The following is a 20700-nucleotide window of genomic DNA, read 5'->3' as shown; positions in this document are numbered from 1 at the left end:
GCGTCTCGGGCGCCCGACTCCCCGAGCGCTCGGGCAGCCGGATGGTGTCCCCCGGCGGGCGAGCGGGGGGCAGCCGGGCCGGAGTCGGGGGAGTGGGGGTGGTGAGGCGGGACAGAGCCACATAAAATAAAAGAAAGTTGAGGGGGGGAACGATCAATTCCAAAAACTTTAGGTGGGGAGGGGTGGGTGGAGGGAGGGAAGGGGGTAAGAAGACGTTTTTTTTTCGGAGGGAGAGGTTTCGCTGTGACTGGAATGAGAGACGGCCGGCCAGCGCTTGAGCAAGTGAGGGAGGGAGGTTTGTAAAGGGGGTGAGAGAGAGGTATTTTTTGTCTCGGGATCACCCGGTGGAGGGGAGTGGAAGACGTCTGCTGTCGAGGCGAGGGAGAGTGCGGGTGCGCGCCCGCTGGCTGGAGGCTGCACCATGCAACAGCCGCAGCAACAGTACGATTTCTTCAGCGAGGACAATGCACCCAAATGGCGGGGTCTGCTCGTCACTGCTCTGCGGAAGGTAAGCGCCTTGCTCCCGGGCTCATTGGGTGTGCTCGGAGATCACACCAACGCAGCCTTGTTACGTTTATACAGTTGGGTTTTATTTTTGACATGGAAAGGGGCGGGAGTGGGTTGGTGGTGAATGGGGAAATGCATCAACTTGGTGTTTTTGTTTTTCATTTTCTTTCGGTGGCGATTTGGCTGCCTGTGCGATTTGTTAAGTAAATCAATGACAACGTTTGTGGTGCTCGTTTCCTGACAGAAGACTTGCTTTATTGGAATAGTGCACAGTAGGTTTAGCAAATGATATCCTCGATAGAGAGCAACTTTGTGCAACGTTTCAGTCCTGTTGTCGCATAAATCTCTTAATCTGCAATTTGAGTTTTACCTGATTTGATTTAGTTACTTCCTGGTGTAAATTATGTTTGATTTAATTGTTGGACGATTTGTGTATGTTTGGGCAGCAAAGAATGTGCTGTTGGAGGAACTCAGCGGGTCGAGCAGCATCTGTCGGAGGAAAGAAATTGTGGACGTTTTCGGTTAGAAGCCTGCATCAATTTTTTTCCTCCCGCAGATGCTGCCCAATCCGTGGAGTTCCTCATGCAGTTTATTGCTCCAGATTCCGGTATATGCGGTCAGTTGTGTTTCTCGTTGGGCTCGGGTAGTGCGCCTTGTCATTGGTCGCCTTCAAGGTGCATATTCGTCCTGCGGATTTGTCTGGGTAGCGAACGGCATGAGAGTGCAAAAATGGGATTTCAGATGCTCCTCCCTCTTTCTTTTTGTGTGATTTAAGACGGTGTGAAATTTATGACTAAAATGGTATCCTGACGTTTGGTGGGTGTACTGATGAGATAAATTTTAAGAGGATGTAGGGATGGGCTTTCAATCCCGTTTTCTGCAATCAGAACTCAGTTTTGAAGCATCATTGACTGTTTACATGAAAACTCAAGTGCAGAATGTTAGTTACCTTTAAGTTCTGAGGCAAGTAACTTAAAAGTGATTTTGAGAACAAATTGTTAGAACAATTCTAAAACACTGATATTTCATACCCGAATTAACTTTTTTTGGGTTCATTTAGAAATACCATTGTAGCTTCTGAACAACAGTGCCCTGGTTACAAAGCAACATTTTCTGTATTATAAAATAAATAATGCACTACAAAATATAAAAGTGCTGTGGATGTCAATATATTTATTCATCATACTTGGTATATCTGACCTCAGATGGAACTGAATTTGATTATTTTTTATATCCTCTGGTATCCTCTTGTGGATCTCTTTTAGAGAAGTGATAATTATTCACAATGAAAAAACTGACATGACTGGTGTGACACAGAAGTCTAGCCTTGGGTGCATGAAACAGTGAACACTTAATTCAGATGTTGATAGTGCATGAGTCTGCACATGGGAAGAGATTTTGAATCAGAATCAGGCTTATTATCACCGACATGTGTCCTGAAATTTGTTGTTGCGGCAGTAATACAATACATAATATGTACCGGTATATAATAATATGAATGCATTGTCTTATGTTATTTATGGAGGGTGGAGAGAGTGGTTCTTGTCAAGGTGTAAAGTACTTAAGCAAATAATATGAATGAATGATTTAAAAAAACAAGCTGCAGAGGAACTCGCTGCTGGGAGATGACGGGGGCTAATTGATGTTTCGCAAGGAGACCTTGCATCAGGACAGAACCAGCCGAGTTTCTCCAGCAGTTTGCCTTTTTTTGCTTTATGTGCAGTCTCTAGTGAAGTTGGTTCTAAATGTTACTAAAATTTTGCTTTTAAATGTAAAAACACCCTAATTGAATTACGAAGTGAATTATAAAGCAGAATATATACTTTTGAAGCATAATGTCCATTTGGAAAGTTTACTTCAAAATTTTTTTTGAATTAAGTTAATCAAAGAATCAGAAGAAATGAATATAACTTTTTATTACGGAGCAAGGTTTTACATAATCCAGAAGTTTTTTTTTCCTGGCCTTTATCACTCTTCCTGCACTTTAGTCACTTTTATCACCCATCAGTGCTTTAGTTATTCAATCTTTCCTGGTCTCTAATCTGCCATATTTCCTTTCTATGTAGTGTTTTATCTTTAACTTTATCTAGTTTCTAAAATGAATCCTATTCACTTCAAATATTAACTCAGTTGCTCTCTCCAGATGTGCTGTCTGATCTGGTGAATAGTATTTTCAAATTTTCAATTTCATATGAGTTTGTGTTGAACTTATTTGAAGGATAGTAGAACCAGGTTTAATAGCAGCTTTCAAGAGGAGTTTGTATATATACTTTAACAGGAAAGATTTGCAGGTCAATGAGGGGAAAACTAGGTCTAATTGCACAGCTATTTCAAAGTGCTGGCATAGGCACAGCATTTTATTGTTTCATTGGTTGTGGGTCTTAATGGGGGAGGTTGAAATTTATCACCTTTTCATAATTTCCCTTGAAGACAGGGATGTTGGATACCTTTCTATACAGCTGTAAGCTAATAACTACCAAAATCTCAACTAGGTAATAATGGAGGATTGTTGACATCTTTCCAAGTTAGGATGGTGTGTAACCTAAGAGGATCTTGTAAATTGTGGTGTTCCTATATGTCTTTGTGTTTATGCAGTTGTAGGGGTGAATGTTAGGGTTTTTTCATTCGTTTACCTATTTAGTTATTCATTTGGGATAGAGACATTGCTGGTAACGATTGAAATCTTGGTGACTTGGATTTATGTTGCAGCAAAGTTGTAGTATTTATGGAAGGTGATAATGTTTCAAGGTGAGCCAGTCAAATAGGTACTTTGTCTTGTGTCAAGCTTCTTGAGTGTTGTTTGAACTGTATTTATCTAGGTAAGAAGATGACATCACATTCCTGATTAGTGCCTTGAAGATGATGGAAAGACTCAAAAGATGTGTTCTTCAGATTAGACTTTATCTCTGATCTGATGCAATTGCAGTATTTATGTGACTGATTTAGTCTGGAATTCTAAAAAGTGACTTTTCAGAATACTAATTGTGTCAAATTTCTTAATGTTAACCAAAGAAGGAGCTGTCTATCATCTTGCACTTGGTGTTATGAAGTTTAGTTGTGACATATCAGCTCTTGTCTCAAGTGTTGTTCTGTCTACTGGGACGCTAGCTTGAGAATTTAACTGAATATTGCAATCATCTTTAAACATTCCCAGGAAGACCTTTGGTGCTGCATGATTGTGCAGTTCTTCAAACTGGAGACATGGAATTTGATATTTCACTTGTGTATTAGCCCGTAGAACATTTGTATCCTGAAACATCTGTGCCTTTACTTCCTCAGAAAGCTAAGAATATTCAATATGTCCCCTATGACACTCTCAATTTTTACAGATGCACCATAAGAAAGCATCCTATTAGGGTGCATCATTGCTTGGTATGACAACTGCTCTGCCCAAGGCCATAAGAAATTGTTAAAAGTTGTGAATGTAGCCCACCCAGCCTCTCCTCGATGGGGAAACAAGCCATTGTATTAAGACTTTGCCACTCTGCTCATTCTTTCTTCTTGCCCCTTTTGCCAGGCAGTAGAAAAACTTGAGAACAAATACCACCAGGTTCAGGGACAGCTTCTGCACTGTTATGAGACACTTCAGTGGACCCCTTGATTGTTCAAGTAAACTTCTGATCTCTCAATCTACATCATCATGATTTCTGTTTTGTCTTCCTTTTGTACCACCTCAGTGTACCTGTATATGGAATGATCTGTTGATGCATGCAAACAAAAACTCTTCATTGTTTCTCAGTACATGCGATAATAAATGAATTATCATTATGCATTTCCCTGTATATAAAAGTTCTGAATTAATTTCACAGGTCAGTTATTTTTATATTGAAAACTAATTTACTTTAAAGATATGCACATTTCTAAAGTGATCAAATGTTAACTAATTCTAATTGTTTTCAGATATTGCTTTAGAATGCCATCTGTTATATCTTGTACTAGAACTTTTAAGATGTTCTGGACACTAATGCAGCAGTATTTAGGATAATTTGGTCTGTGTATTTCATATTGTTCCTTTTTGCGCCTAGCTGCATCAAGTTGCATTTTTGTAGCATTTCCGTAGCATTTGACTGTTTTATGAGGCTGATTTGCAAGGAGCTGACTGGGTTCAAACTTGTGACCATTTGCTTCGAAGTCCAGTGGTGATGCTATTACATCTCCGGCTGGCTAATATTTCATATACAGAATTATAAAAAAACTCTAATTCCAAAACATGTTTGAATAACTATTGTTGATAACTAGTTAAATATTGAATTTTTTGGCTAGAGGTACAAAACTTCACAAAAAAGAGCAATTATTTCATCTCCTGCCATTTGAAAAACCTGGAGATTTAAGGAGAATTGTGAACAGGATTTTATTAGCAGAATCAGAATCAAGTTTATTATCATGTGACGTGAAATTTGTTAACTTAGCAGCAATTCAATATGATACATAATCTATCAGAAAAAAATAAACAAAAAATATTAATAATAAACAAGCAAATCAATTACATATATTGAATAGATTTTTTAAAAAACATGCAAAAACAGAAATGTTGTATATTTCAAAAAATGTGAGGTAGTGTCCAAAGATTCTCTATCCATTTAGGAATAGGATGGCAGAGGGGAAGAAGCTGTTCCTAAATCGCTGAGTGTGTGCCTTCAGGCTTTTGTACCTCCTTCCTGATGGTAACAGTGAGAAAAGGGCATGCCTTGAGTGCTGGAGGTCCTTAATAATGGACGCTGCCTTTCTGTGACACCACTCCCTGAAGATGTTTGGGTACTTTGTAGGTTAGTACCCAAGATGGAGCTGATTAGATTTACAACCTTCTGCATCTTCTTTTGGTCTTGTGCAGTAGCCCCTCCATTCCAGACAATGATACAGCCAGTCAGAATGCTCTCCACGGTACATCTCTATAGAAGTTTTTGAGTGTATTTGTTGACATACCAAATCTCTTCGAACTCCTAATAAAGTATAACTGCTATCTTGCCTTCTTTATAACTACATTGATATCTTGGAACCAGGTTAAATCCTCAGAGATCTTGATACCCATGAACTTGAAGCTGCTCACTCTCTCCACTTCTGGAGGTTAGTATGTGTTCCTTTGTCTTGCCCTTCCTGAAGTACACAGTCAGCTCTTTCATCTTACTGACATTAAGTGCCAGGTTGTTGCTGCAGCACCACTCCACTAGTTGGCATATCTCACTCCTGTACGCCCTCTCGTCACCTTCTGAGTTTCTACCAAGAATGGTTGTATCGTCAGCAAATTGATAGTATTTCAGCTATGCCTAGCCACACAGTCATGTGTATATAGAGAGTAGAGTAGTGGGCTAAGCACACACCCCTGAGGTGCGCCAGCGTTGATCATCAGCGAGGAGGAGATGTTATCACCAATTCGCACAGATTGTGGTCTTCTGGTTAGGAAGTCGAGGGTCCAGTTGCAGTGGGAAGTACAGAGGCCCAGGTTCTGCAACTTATTAATCAGGATTGTGGAAATGATGGTATTAGATGCTGAGCTATAGTCGATGAACAGCATCCTGATGTAGGTGTTTGTGTTGTCCAGGTGGTCTGAAGCCATGTGGAGCACCATTGAGATTGTGTCTGCCATTGACCTGTTGTGCTGAAAGGCAAATTGCAATAGGTCCAGGTTCTTGCTGAGGCAGCTCAGTCTAGTTATGACCAACCTCTCAAAGCATTTCATCACTGTTGATGTGAGTGCTACCAGGCAATAGTCAATAAGGCCGCCCACATTATTCTTCTTAGGCACTGGTATAATTGTCGTCTTTTTGAAGCAAGTGGGAACTTCCACCCATATCAGTGAGAGCTTGAAAATGTTCTTGAATACTCCCACTAGTTGGTTGGCACAGGTTTTCAGAACCTTACCAGGTACCCCATCGGGATCTTCCGCCTTGCGAAGGTTCACTCTCTTTAAAGACAGCCTAACATTGGCCTCTGATGGAGATTACAGGGTCATCAGGTGCAGCAAGGATCTTCACAGCTGTAGTTGTGTTCTCCCTTTCAAAGTGTGCATAAAAGGCGTTGAGTTCATCTGGTAATGAAATATTGCTGCCATTCATGCCAATTGTAGGAGGTAATGTCTTGCAGACTCTGCCAGAGTTGCCGTGCATCTGATTTTGCCTCCAACCATGTTCAAAATTGTCTCTTCACCCTTGAAATAGCCTTCTGCAAATCATACCCAGTTTTCTGGTACAGGCCTGGGTCGCCAAACTTGAATAGCTATGCAATCACAACCTGGGTATGTTCTATTACGATATCCACGTTGATAGGATTATGACATCCATATCACTAGGGAAGATATCAATTTGCCCAACAATTTTCAAGCATTTGCAATCAGATTCCCAATCTTGACTTTAAAATTGAGGATTCATTAATGGTTAATTTGGTCATGGTCTCACAAGAGTTTTCACTGAACCGATTTTTTAAAAAAGGACAATCACAGAAGTATAGTGGTATGTTTGATCTGTGGAGATCCTTTTTTTAAATTTATCTCTGGCATTAACACATCTATGTATTTAAATTTTTTTTGCATTGGTCATAAAGATATTTGATGCTCTATATTTTCTAATATAGAAATAAAATAATACTAACTGTAGAGGGATTTAAAGCTTTTTTTTAACCTGCATTTGTAAAATGCAGAAAGCAGCATCATACATGGGTGCTTTTTTAAATCATCTTAACACTTATAACAAAAAAAAACACATTGACTTTCTGAACTGAGGAGAGCTGTGGAGAGTCATTCTCACGTTTGGCTGCCCTAAGAAATTTGTCTTCACTTCTACATTTATCAACCTCTGCTACATGATGAAGACAAACCTAATCTCAGTGCAGATTGGAGCCAAGGAAGGCAAACTGAAAAATAGCCCTTTTGCAGAATTACACTTCATCTCTGTCTGGAAAGGAGCTACACTATTGGATGAAAAGGAAATATTCCAATCTCTGTTGCCTCAGCTCCAGAATAGAGACCACTCCCGCCTAAATCATTGAGTTGCTGAATGCAAATGACAGTTCAATATGTAAAGATTTGGAGGCTGAGTTCTAGTCATTGTTGATTATGTTTATCAAAACACACCTAAGAATAGGCTTTCTGTAAAAATTAACAAATAAATTCATTTACCAACTTGTAATTAACATATAAGATTAATTCCAATGCCCAGCAATAAAGTTCCATGACAAGTTGCTGGAAAACAATAATTGGCTCTTCATATCTTGGGAACAACTGCTCAGCAAAGCTGAATATCAATGACAGATTTAATCACTGCCTCAAGTGTGCCATCACAGCCTTTGACTGAACAAGAATAGTATTAGGTCGAGATTTCAGACTTGGCAGTGAACCCATGGTCTACTCAGCAACAATGATTTATTTTCCCTGTATGCTTCTGAAACTTGAGTTACTGACAGCAAGCACTTCAAAGCACAAGGGAGTTTTGTGTATGGTGTAGGTTAACTTGTGCAGAGGAAAAATGTTTAGAGTAGTAAAAAGGGTGCTAGTATGCTCGATGGTCTTTCCCAGGATATTGTTGAGCTTCTTGAGTTATTGGAGGTGAACCCATCTAGGCAAGTAGTGAATATTCTACGATGTTCCTGACATGTCTTGTAGATAGTGGAAAAGATTCGCCAAAGGGTACTCAGCCTCTGGTCTGCTTTTGCAGTCATCCCTTTCAATACATTTAAGTCTGTCGCAAATTTTATACACATTTTTTTATTGCTAACTCTCCACTCATAAAGAGAAAAGAACAAAATGTATACCTGCTGTATTATGCTACAAACTGGTTTTAGACGTTAATGGTAGATTATCCCTCATTAAACTCTATTTTATCTGTAATTTTTAAAAGATTTTTTCAATCACCCCCTTCCAGTGGATAAATTTGTTAAGTTACATAACGTTTATGTAATGTTTTTGAATTTCAAGTATCTAATTGCAAGATGTTCATGATGGATGATTACAGGGAGAAATACTGGAAACTTTGGGATTGTTTTCAAAGATTTGATAAGGCTTACACTTTTTCTGCTTATTGCAGGGTGCTTTTTTTTGCAATGTTTATGCTTTGGGCATGGCATTTTTTAATGCTTTTTTAGACCATTCTTAATGTTAACATTGCAATTGTTTCCTCCAATAAATCCTTTTCTGTCATTGTTTCATGCATGAAAACATTGTGAACAAATTTTGACAAATGTTATATATTGTACATAAGATACAGAATGTCACAGAAATGCCACAGAATTCGAGAGATCCTTGAGGTACAAGTGCTCCATTTGAGCCTGCCTCAGCACTGGTCAGCATAAGTGGTACAAAACAAATTTTCCTGAATTGTGTGATGGCATACTGATTCAGCAGAGATTCTTTGTTTATGTCAATGTGCCAAATGATTTCATTTGATTAAATAAGAATAATTCCTAGTGTGAATTCTTAAGATAATTTTGTATCTTGCTTTTATCATCAAAACTGATCTGAAAGAGGATGTGGATCAAAATTGGAATTTATTAATCACTGATGTGTTTTGGGATGCAAGTTTAAATCACTTCTGTGATATTTTTTGCCAATCTCCATCAGGATATGAATCTTCAGACTGAGCAATATTCCCAATAATAAAAAAAGTTGCTTCTCTTCACTTGCTGAATGCAGAAATCAGTTGCTTTGTAGATAAGACACAATGGTTTTGCATCTCTAAAAGCAAATGCAATATCAGCCTGGAAAGAGTCCTGACTGAGGTGGGAAAACATCATGTGTGGTCCCAGCACCCAAGAAAGGGCAACTAAAAGTCTTGAATGGCTACCATCCTCGTGGCCCTGACCTCACATCATGAAGACCCTAGAGAGGCTGGTCCTGACTCACCTCTGACCCCTGGTTAGATCAGGTCACAATCCCCTGCAGTTTGCCTAACATGAACACATTGGAGTCAGCAATGCTGTCATCAACCCTGCTGAACAGAGTTGACTCCCATTTGGATAAGCAGGGCAGCAGTGTGAGGATCATGTTTTTTGATTTCTCAAGTGCCTTCAATTCCATACATTGCTGAGGGGAAAACTCCATTCAATGCAGGTTGGCACTTCCCTTTTATCATGGATAATGGACTACCTGAATGACAGACTACTGTTTGTGCGGCTACAGAGCTGTGTGTCAGGCATGGCTATAAACAGCACTAGGGCCCCACAGGCTCCCTTCCAGATTGCCCTGTATACCTCGGACTTTAGATACAGCACTGAGTCATGTAATCTGCAGAAATTCTCTGATTTAGCAATAGTTGGGTGTACAAAGGAGGACGGTTAGATGAATACAGGTGGAGGATTTTGTCAAATAGTGCAAGCTGAATCATCTGCAGCTCAACATCAGTAAGACAAAGGAATTGGTGATGGACTTTAGGAAGACTAAGACTGCACTGCTCCCTATTGCTATTGATGGTGAGGACCGACAAGTGGATGACAGACTTGAATGGAGCACTGACACTGAAGCTGTGTACAAAAAGGGCCAGAGTTGCCTCAACTTCCTGAGGAGACTGGGGTCCTTTGGAGAATGAAGGCCTTTCCTTTAATATGTTCTACCAATCTGTTGTTGTCTGCACAAACTTCTATGCTGTGGTGTGCTGGGGTGATGCCAACAGACTCAATATAGTGATTTGAAAGGCCGGCTCTATTATAGGAGTCAAACTGGACACTGGAGGTTGTTGCAGAACAAAGGACCCTCCGGAAAATTCTGGCAATTCTGGACAAAGTTTCTCACCCTCTGCTTGCCACCTTGGCTGAACAGAGGAGCACTTTTAGTAATAGACTAAGATAACTGTGGTGCTCCAAAGAGCACTATGTGAGGTCATTCATACCATCGGCTGTTGGGCTCTATAATGAGTCAACCTATAGCCTCTGATGATCCCCTTCTGTTAGACTGTTTGAGGTAACTTAAATTTTATTATTTCTTCTCTTATATTTGTATCTTTGTATATCTGTGCTGCTGTGACACTAATTTCCTTTGGGATCAATAAAGTATCTATCTATCTGTCTGTCTATCTATATCTATCATCCTGTTCTAGCTTAAATCTAATGCTTTCTTCTTCACACCAATTAGAGTAGAGAAAAATAGTAAAAAGGAAATGCTGAAGACCCTTAATCTGAAAGCACATATGGACAAATTGATAATAAATATTGAAATAAATATATGCTGTTATTGAGATGTGTCAAATGATGTGGGCAATTGCATTTTCCAGTATGCTTTCAGGAGAGAGGCAATATAGAGGAGGAGGAGGAGTAGCCCTTATAGAGGATGAGATAAGGGTAATAGAAAGGATTTTAGCTTGGAACATGAAGTAGAATACATTTGGGTGGAACTAGATAGGATGGGACTTTGTTTGTATCATTGCCTAGATAACGGTGACAATTTAGGGTAAAGTGTAAATCAAAGTTAGTAACACACTTAACAAACTCTATAATTTTCCTTGCCTTTAATCAATAAATAAATTGGATACACAAATGACCAAAGAAAATGTCAAAGAAAAATTCAGTTTGTGTCCTCTGGACCTGATTGCCTGTTTCTTGGTATTCTTTTGAGGCGGTGGATGCATTGGTTATGATCCTCTGAAATTCCTTAGCTTCTGCAAACATCATTATCCCTGTTTAGGAATGGTGGGGTACGTAGAAAAAAAGGCAGCTGGCCTAACATCTGTCATTGAGTAAACTGCTAGAATCAGTTATTAAAATGATGGTGGCAGAAGATCAACACAAGGTTAAGTAGTGATGTGAAAATATGTGGATCTGTTGGGCAGGCAGGCTTGATAAAGGAAACCAGAAGATATAGTATATTTAGATTCTCCAGAGAACATTTAGTAAGATACCATATACCTTGTGAAATAATGTTTGTGAATTGTCCAATTAACTGGGGCATTTTCAGGTTGGCATGCTGTGAGTAAAAGTTCCACAAGGATCAGTGCTGCAGTTTAAACTTTTTATAATCTATATTAAAGGCTTGGATGAAGGGATTGATGTCAGATTTTCTGTCTCTGCAAAGAGGTGAGGAAGCATGTTGTGAGGAGAACAGAGTCTACAAAGGGATATAGATTGGTTGAATTTGAGCGTGGGTTTGCTGTTTGAAATATACAGTGGCATGCAAAAGTTTGGGCACCCCTGGTCAAAATTTCTGTTACTGTGAATAGCCAAGTGAGTAAAAGATGACTTGATTTCCAAAAGGCATAAAGTTAAAGATGATACATTTCTTTAATATTTTAAGCAAGATTACTTCTTTATTTCCATCTTTTACAGTTTCAAAATAACAAAGGAAAAGGGCCCGAAGCAAAAGTTTGGGCACCTTGCATGGTCAGTACTCAGTAACACCCCCTTTGGCAAATATCACAGCTTGTAAACGCTTTCTGTAGCCAGCTAAGAGTCTTTCAATTCTTGTTTGGGGGATTTTTGCCCATTCTTCCTTGCAAAAGGCTTCTAGTTCTGTGAGATTCTTGGGCCATCTTGCATGCACTGCTCTTTTGAGGTCTATTCACAGATTCTTGATGATGTTTAGGTCGGGGAATTGTGAGGGCCATGGCAAAACCTTCAGCTTGCGCCTCTTGAGGTAGTCCATTGTGGATTTTGAGGTGAGTTTAGGATCATTATCCTGTTGTAGAAGCCATCCTCTTTTCATCTTCAGATGATGTTTGCTTCCAGAAATTGTTGTATTTAATTGAATTCATTCTTCCCTCTACCAGTGAAATGTTCCCTGTGCCACTGGCTGCAACATAAGCCCAAAGCATGATCGATCCACCCCCATGATTAACAGTTGGAGAGGTGTACTTTTCATGAAATTCTGCACCCTTTTTCTCCAAACATATCTTTGCTCATTGCAGCCAAAAAGTTCTATTTTAACTTCATCAGTCCACAGGACTTGTTTCCAAAATGCGTCAGGCTTGTTTAGATGTTCTTTTGCAAACTTCTGACACTGAATTTTGTGGTGAGGACACAGGAAAGGTTTTCTTCTGATGACTCTTCCATGAAGGTCATATTTGTGCAGGTGTCGCTGCACAATAGAACAGTGTACCACCACTCCAAAGTCTGCTAAATCTTCCTGAAGGTCTTTTCCAGCCAAACGGGGGTTTTGATTTGCTTTATAGCAATCCTATGAGCAGTTCTCTCGGAAAGTTTTTTTGGTCTTCCAGACCTCAACTTGACCTCCACCGTTCCTGTTAACTGCCATTGCTTAATTACATTATGAACTGAGGAAACAGTTACCTGAAAACGCTTTGCTATCATCTTATAGCCTTCTCCTGCTTTGTGGGCATCATTTATTTTAATTTTCAGAGTGCTAGGCAGCTGCTTAGAGGAGCCCACGGCTGCTGATTGTTGGGACAAGGTTTGAGGAGTCGGGTATTTATAAAGCTTTGAAATTTGCATTGCCTGGCCTTTCCTAACAATGACTGTGAACAAGCCTTAGCCCTAACAAGCCAATTAAGGTCTAAGACCTTGGTAAAAGTTATCTGAGAGCTCAAATCTCTTGGGCTGCCCAAACTTTTGCATGGTGCTCCTTTCTTTTTTTTCACTCTAAAATTGAACAAAACAAAAATAATGCACTAATCTTGCTTAAAATGTTGAAAAGAATGTTTCATCTTTAACTTTCTAACTTTTGGAGATCAGTTCATCTTCTACTCACTTAACTATTCACAGCAACAGAAATTTTGACCAGGGGTGCCCAAACTTTTGCATGCCACTGTATCGTAAGGAAATCTGAAATTATTCACTTTGGTGGCAAGAATATGAAAGTAGAACATTGTTTTAGTGGAGATTGACATGTTGTTCTAGAGAGTAATGCGGGTATCATTAAACTGAAGATGTTGAATGTAGGAAGACAGCGGGATGTTGGTCTTTATTATCCTGGCAGTGGAATACAGAAGTTACCAAAAAGTTGAAGGCACGATCCCGGAGTGTTTTTATGACAAAAGTTTTGAAAAGCTTAGCTCCAGTTTTCTTAGAAAGGTACAAATGGGAAAAACCAAACTTCTTGAAATTTGGATCTGCTACCTATTTACACTTGTGCATTTTATTGCATGTCTTGTGTTTTTGAGCTTACTTGCTGTTGAGTTTCTGTCCTTGCCTTTTCAAAATACTATATTGTCATTAATTTCTGATTTTCCTTGGCTTAGTAACCTGCGCTTTAGTGTTCAGAGTCCATGCTCTTGCTTATGGATTTTACCATGACCATATCTTACTGTACCTTGGTAATTCCTTCCAGCCGGATGTAATTGAATCCACAATCCAAGAACTTGAGCTAAATTTGCAATAATTTATACTTTGTTCAATCATTGTGTTACAAGTAATGTTATCTATAACAAAATAGGGATTTATAAACTATGATAATTTAATTTCAGTCATTCACTGTTTACGTTGCAGCTATGCGATCCCCAGCCTCCAGATTTTTACAGTAATCTGTTGCACTAAATGAATAAGCTTTGTATTACAGGCTTTCATACCCACCAGGCAATGGCAAATCTAATGTGTTTGGGAGGAAAATACTTCACTGTTCATCTTAATCCTTTTTTACAACACCCCCCCAACCCCAAAATTAAATGTGCTTTGAATGACTATTCTGATTGTTTTGGATATGGATTTTAAGATCAAAGTATTTCTTGACTGATTATATAGTATGCATTACCAGTTTTTAAAGATTCAAAAAAGTGCATGTTCAAGTTAAGCAGATACAGGTGTCCCCCACTTTGCTAATGTTCGCTTTATGCCACTTCGCTTTTACAAAAGACCTACATTAGTAACCTGTTTTCACATGACAAAGAGGATTTTCGCTTTTACAATAATTTTTCCCATATAAATTAATGGTTCTTCACTTTATGCCATTTTGGCTTAAGAAAGGTTTCATAGGAATGCTCTACCTTTGTAAAGATGGGGATACCTGTATAGGGAAAATTGGATTAACTCATAAGTGAAATGAGTTAATCCCCCTTCCACACCCCTTAATATATTGACAATATATTAGCCAGATGCTAATCTTCATGAAACAAACAATCTGCTGGAGGAACTCTTGTGGGTTGAATTGTGCCTGTTTCTGTGGATGAGGGATGGTAGTGGAGTGCGGGGGCTGGAATTGTTGATATTGTATGTCTAAATCCTCCATCCTAATGCAGGATTTCAACCCAAAATGCCGACAATTCATTTCTGTCTACAGATGCTGCTTGGCACACTGAGTTCCTCCAGGTGTTTGTTTGATGATCCAGGTTCCTGTATCTCCTGTTAATCTTTATGCATGACTTTAAGCATTGATTGTGTGCAGCTTGAAATAAAGCCAGAAAATGTGGAAGTATGAAGCAGGTCAATTGGCATTAGTGGAGAGAAACAAGGTCACTGTTCAGACAGATGACTTGATTAGAACAAGGAAAAGTTAGAAACCAAACCAGTTTTAAGTTGCAGAGAAGCAAGAGGGGTGGAGAGAGCAAAGGGAATGTCTGAAAGGACTAAGTCCAAGAGAAATACAATGACAGAAGTGAAGGTGCCAGCTGACAGCGAGTGGTTAAGGCTTGTCACAGTTTATCTATATAGAGAAGATGTAAATACAGAGAGATAATGGAGAACAAGAAATAGATGTATTGTGGAACTGGGTTGAAACAGTATAGTAGTTGCTGGAAATTTAAAATAAAAGAGATTGCTGGAAATGCCCAGCTAGTTTGGTATCATCTGTAGAGAGAAGGTTAACAATACAGGTTAATAATCTTGCATCAAAGCTCAGCATTTCTGACACAAACTGGAAAACTGCTTATTTGAAATTGTTGAACTCATTGTGAATCCTGAGGAATGTGCAATACCTGGTCAGAAGATGAGATGTTTTTCCTTGATGTGAATTGGTTTGAGGAAAGTAAGCTTAAGGAATAGTATCCCATTTTCTGTCAAGAGACTCTATAACTATCGGAATTCAACATTGAATTCATCAATTTTGATGTATGGTCATTAATCTGTATCATTACCCGTTTTTTCCCTCTCCACACATGTCTGTCTTGCTAGCATTCTCTTTTGTTTCTGACTTACATCAGGAGTTGTGTTATGCATCTCACAGTTCCAGCAATTCTACTCCCCAACTCAGTTCCAGTAATTCTTCTCCCATCCATTTTTATTCATCCAACTATATTTACAGTTCCTATAGACATGAGTGATAAACCTTCATCTTCTCTCTGTTAGGGCTACCACATTTATTGGTCTCCAACTATAACATACCTTTTGCATCAGAATCAGGTTTAATATCACTGGCATATGTCATGTAATTTGTTTTGCGGCAGCAGTACAATGCAATACATTAAACAATTATAAATTTTAGTAAGAAAGTATATAAAATATTTAATTAAATAAGTAGTGCAAAAAGAGCAAAAAAAAGTAATGTACATAGGTTTATGGTCTGTTCAGAAATCTGATGGCAGAGGGGAAGAAACTGTTCCTAAAGTATTGAGTATGTGTCTTTAGAATCCTGTACCACTACCTTGATGGTAGCAATGAGAAGAGAGCATGTCCTGAGCAATAGAGGGTCAATGATGAATGCATCCTTTTGAAGATGTCCCAAATTTGCTTGAGTCTTTAGTGACATACCAAGTTTGCTCAAACTCCCAATGAAGTATAGCTGCTGATGTGCCTTCTTTGTAATTACATCAATATGTTGGGCCCAGGAAAGATCTTGCTCTCACTCCTAACCTCCTTCATCCATTTCATTCTTCCCCCAAGGTCATTAACCTGATATGCTCTCTTTTTCCACTGCTGCAGTGGAACCTATTCAGTATATTTTTATTTGGAGATACAGCATGGAACAGGCCCAACAAGTACCCCACCTATTTAACCCTAGTCTAATCACAGAGCAATTTACAATGACCAATTAACCTACTAACTGGCATGATTTTGGAAAGTGTGAGGAAACCCACACACTCACGGGAAGGATATACAAACGTCTTACAGATGGCATCAGAATTAAACTCAGAATTTCGACGCCTGAGCTGTAATAACATCACGCTTACTATTATGCTACCATGGTGTCCTGCATTTTCTGTTTGTTTCAGATTTCCAGCATTTGTTTTCCCTTTTCAGTTGTAGGGGGCCTATTTAATTGTGGTGCTTGATCTTGATGCATTAGGTATCTCAGATACGTGTTTGATTTGAAGAAAGTATTATTTTAGCCATTTTGGCTCATCTTATTGTCACAGTTAAATATGATTGACCTGTCTCTGTTTTATGCTTAGCTTTGTAACCACTAATTTGCTTGTTAACAAAATTCTTTTTATCTTGATGGTTCAATTTTTTGGCTAATCCATCACCAGCTTAGAAGAAGGACGTGCAAATTTCCCCCTTCTGTTGAAGTATTCTGGTTTGAGCTAAGTGTCTATTAGAGTGGTAATGGAGACAGTTTATAATCATGTTACCCTATCTTTCAATCACCTTATTGCATCACTTTCTAGATTGTACTTTTGGTATTGACATTATCCTGTGTTATATAAATTATGATGGATATTATCCAGGAATAAGTGAAGGACAATTTGATTTATCCAGTGAGGTTTATAATGCATTGGCTGTGCAAATATAATCCTAAGGCAATGACGAGCATATGCTTTCCAGTGTTTTGTTTTTAATTTGTGGACTTGCATCAAAAACAACAATTGGTTCATTTGGAAAATGCTGTTGCTGCAAAAGTAACCTAGATTCTAGGCATGTGATCAAAGCCCTTTAATGTTACTTTATTGTGCACAAAAACTTATATTAAATTCAGTGTCTTCTATAGTGATGCATGTCAGCTGTCCAAAGTGCAAATTTTTTTTGTGAGATGAAATTGGGTTATTTATGGTAGAGTAGAATTTTAGTGTAGGACATGCTGGATGTGTAGAATAATCAGTTTTGTTGGTTTTGTTATTGATTATTTGTTATCGCTTACATATGTCGTGATATTTTGTGGCAGCAGTGTACAGTGCATATAGTGCATAGACTTAAAATTACTAGAAGTTATAAAAAAAAAGATAGTGTGAAAGAGGAATTGTGAAAGATAGTGTGAAAGAGCAAGACATTGTTCATGGATTCAGTGACTATTTAGAAACTATTCCTAAAACATTGAGTGTGGATCTTCCGGCTCTTGTACCTCCTCCCCCCCCGATGGTGGTAATGATAAGAGGGCATGTCCTGAATTGTGAGGGCCCTTGATGATTAGGAACTGACCTAATTCTACTACAGTCATTGGAAGTGAGCTCTGACAGGTTTACTCAGAATAATGGGACTGTAGGAGGAAGAAACTATTACTGAGTTCAAAGGTGTGTTTCACAGACAACTTAACTTTTGGAAAAGAAAACGAGAAAAGGTCAAATTCATTAGTATTTGAAAATTAACTCTAGATAGCCCATTGCTACTTTTATAGATACCTACAGAAGAAATTTCTGTATTTATGCTGAAGGCGATGAACTCAAAAATGTTGATAGACTTAGTTGTAAAAGGTGATGGTGAAGGCTGCATTGTACTCCTTGGATGAAGGATGATCTAAGTTAGTATGTGTAAGTGGACCCAATCAAGCTATTTATCAATGAAGGGTTGTATTCAAAATTTCAATTTTAATGCAAAGGAAAATCATAAAATGTGGAATACCAATTCAGTATGAAATTAGATTAAAGTTCTATCTGCTTTCTAGACCAGATTTAAGATGAATCATGGCATCACTGGAAGCACAGGCAGTATATTAAAGTGTGATGTAAAATGCTGTTCTCTTGAGGACTAATTCTCCAGTAATATGATCGTTTTATTTGTTTATCTATCTATCTGTGCGTGATTTAACCCTAGCCTAATCATAGAATGATGATGTACATTGACCAATTAACCTACTAACCAGTACATCTTTGAACTGTGGGGAGGGGGGGGGGAAGAGAAAAGCACCCGGAGGAAGCCCACATCCTCATAGGTAGGGTATATAAGCTCTTTGCAGGTGACTTCGGAATTGAACTCTGAGTTTTGACACTCTTAACTGTAATAGAGTTGCGCTAGCTCCCATCTACCATGATGCCCAGGGCTTTGCGTTGTGAGTTATCCAGTATGATGACTGTGCTTGGAATAAATTTTAAACTACTTTATTATTAGGATTTATTCTGTCACAGGCAAGGTCTCCATTTAATATTCCTTTTAACTTTTCAAGAATGGTTGTGAGCTGCCCACTTAAATCATTAGTGCTTGTGATGAAAGTACTCTAAAAGCATTGTTAGTCAAGGAATTCCAGGATTTTTGTTCAGTGACGGAAAAAGCATAATGATATATTCTGAAGTTAGGACATAGTAGTGATAGTGTCACCATGTCCCTATTGCGTCCTTTTAGGTGGCAGAGTATTGGAGATTTGGAGATACACTTGAAGATTTGAATTGCTGCAAAACTAAGTAATAGATAATACACTTTAGTACTCTTGCATTGAAGGAAGGAGAATTCTGGGTAGTGATTGGGGTAAAGCGAAAGGATTGATTTGCTTTAGATTGTATTACGCTAATTAAATATTCCTGGAACTGCACAAATCTTGTATTTCAGCATATTGCCTGTGTATTTGGATGATAGGATGATTTCATCATCAGTCATTCACTGCTGTAGCACAAGAATTATTTGCCAGTTAGCAGCTGGGCTAGGATATTGTCTAGGAATAGTTACATGTGACTATGAACAGTTTTATTACCTGTGGAATTAATAATGGAACTCAGAATTTTGCTACTTCTAATAATCCCATTTCGAATTTTTTTGATGGAGAGGAGGTCATTGATGAAGCAATTAAAGCTGAAGTCTGTAATCAGCAGCCTGGCATATGAGACCCCATTTTTCCAGGTGGAACAGGACAGAATACTACAGAGTACATGTAGAGGTACAGGTGCAATGAAAAACTTGCAACAGTATGACAGGTACAGAGGATTATATAAGCAGCATTCCAAGAAACATATAAATTAAACATAAATTATACACAATTTTTACCATGATGCAATTAGAACAATTTTAGTGCAAAGTGATCAAAGTTATCACAGTGTTGCTGAACTATAGTGATCAGGGTTGTGCTAGTCAACTCAAGATCTGAATGGTTGAAAGGAAATAGCTGTTAATAGTGTTGGACTTCAGGCTTCTCTACCCCTGCCCATTGGTAGCTACGAGAAGATGGCTTGGTCCAGATGGTGGGGATCTTTGGATATTTTTGTCTTGAGGCAGGGCCTCGTTCAGACTCCTTTGGATACTGCTGATGATGGAGAGAGATGTGTTCCTTTTGTATTGGGCAGAATCCCCTATACACTGCAGTTTCTTGGGTTCATGTGCATTTGAATTGCTGTACTAGACCACGATACAATGAGACAGGATACTTTCTGTGGTACATTTGTAGAAGTTTTGAGTATTTGGTGACCTCTAACTTCCTGAGAAGGAAAGACACTAGTGCCATTTACTTTGTGATTGCATCTATGGAAAGAGCCCAAAATGAGTCACGGGTTATGTTAATACCCAGAAATTTGGATCTGATGATTTTTCTCTACTACTGATCCCCCAATGCAGAATCAAAGAAAATATAAACACAAAGACTGATAAACTAACAATGTACAAAACAACACAAAATGTAAATAATGGTCTGATCAATATATCTCAGAGCTTCTGAGTGGCTCTTTTGATTCAGACTGTTTCCTCTTCTTAGCCTCATCAGTTATATAAATACACAAATAAAGTGGCTTGGCTCCTCCAACAGACATTGCAATTAACTAATAATATATCTTGTACTAGTTTTAGTTCAAGACTGTGTTCTGAGTTCAGTTGAAGGAGCCACCTTTCCTATCATGTTACTGCTTATTCCATAGTTTATGCATATATTTTCCTATTATGGATATCCATTTTCATTGGTCTATTGGTATGGGAACTGCCTCCACGTTGCTATAATTTTGTTTTTACCTTTACATTTGTTTCCTGGTGTTGTGAAATTACCTCGAATGAAACCTTCAGTATTTTTAATTCTTTAAGCAAGCCAAAACTAATTTCTACTGGCTGAGTCTATTACTGACAGGTCTGATTCAAATTTGATCCAGCTATTAGTGCAGCAATAGTGTTATATGATCACTAGAGTACAAAGTGGTATGCACTTCACTGTTCTGTCTCCTTATAGCCAGTGACTCTTTTTTTTAAAAAAAGGAACTAAAAACAACACACACAAAATGCTGGTGGAACACAGCAGGCCAGGCAGCATCTATAGGGAGAAGCACTGTCGAC

The 20700-nt window shown here is 38.5% G+C and overlaps 1 protein-coding gene across 2 annotated transcripts in view; it reads left to right on the top strand.

Moving 5' to 3' along the window:
* Positions 1-217: 217 nt before the first annotated feature.
* LOC140730717 (son of sevenless homolog 1) overlaps positions 218-20700 on the top strand; it is a 224410-nt gene continuing 203927 nt past the window's right edge. For both annotated transcript variants that reach the window (XM_073051524.1, XM_073051523.1), the window contains exon 1: positions 218-508. In XM_073051524.1, coding sequence (XP_072907625.1) covers positions 422-508 — 87 coding nt within the window. In that variant the 5' untranslated portion in view covers positions 218-421. The remainder of the gene's footprint in view (positions 509-20700) is intronic.

This window comes from Hemitrygon akajei, chromosome 7, assembly GCF_048418815.1.
Source record: "Hemitrygon akajei chromosome 7, sHemAka1.3, whole genome shotgun sequence".
Classification (NCBI taxonomy): domain Eukaryota; kingdom Metazoa; phylum Chordata; class Chondrichthyes; order Myliobatiformes; family Dasyatidae; genus Hemitrygon; species Hemitrygon akajei.
The sequence above is the reverse complement of the archived record's forward strand: the minus strand, read 5'-3'. Positions and strand labels throughout refer to the sequence as shown.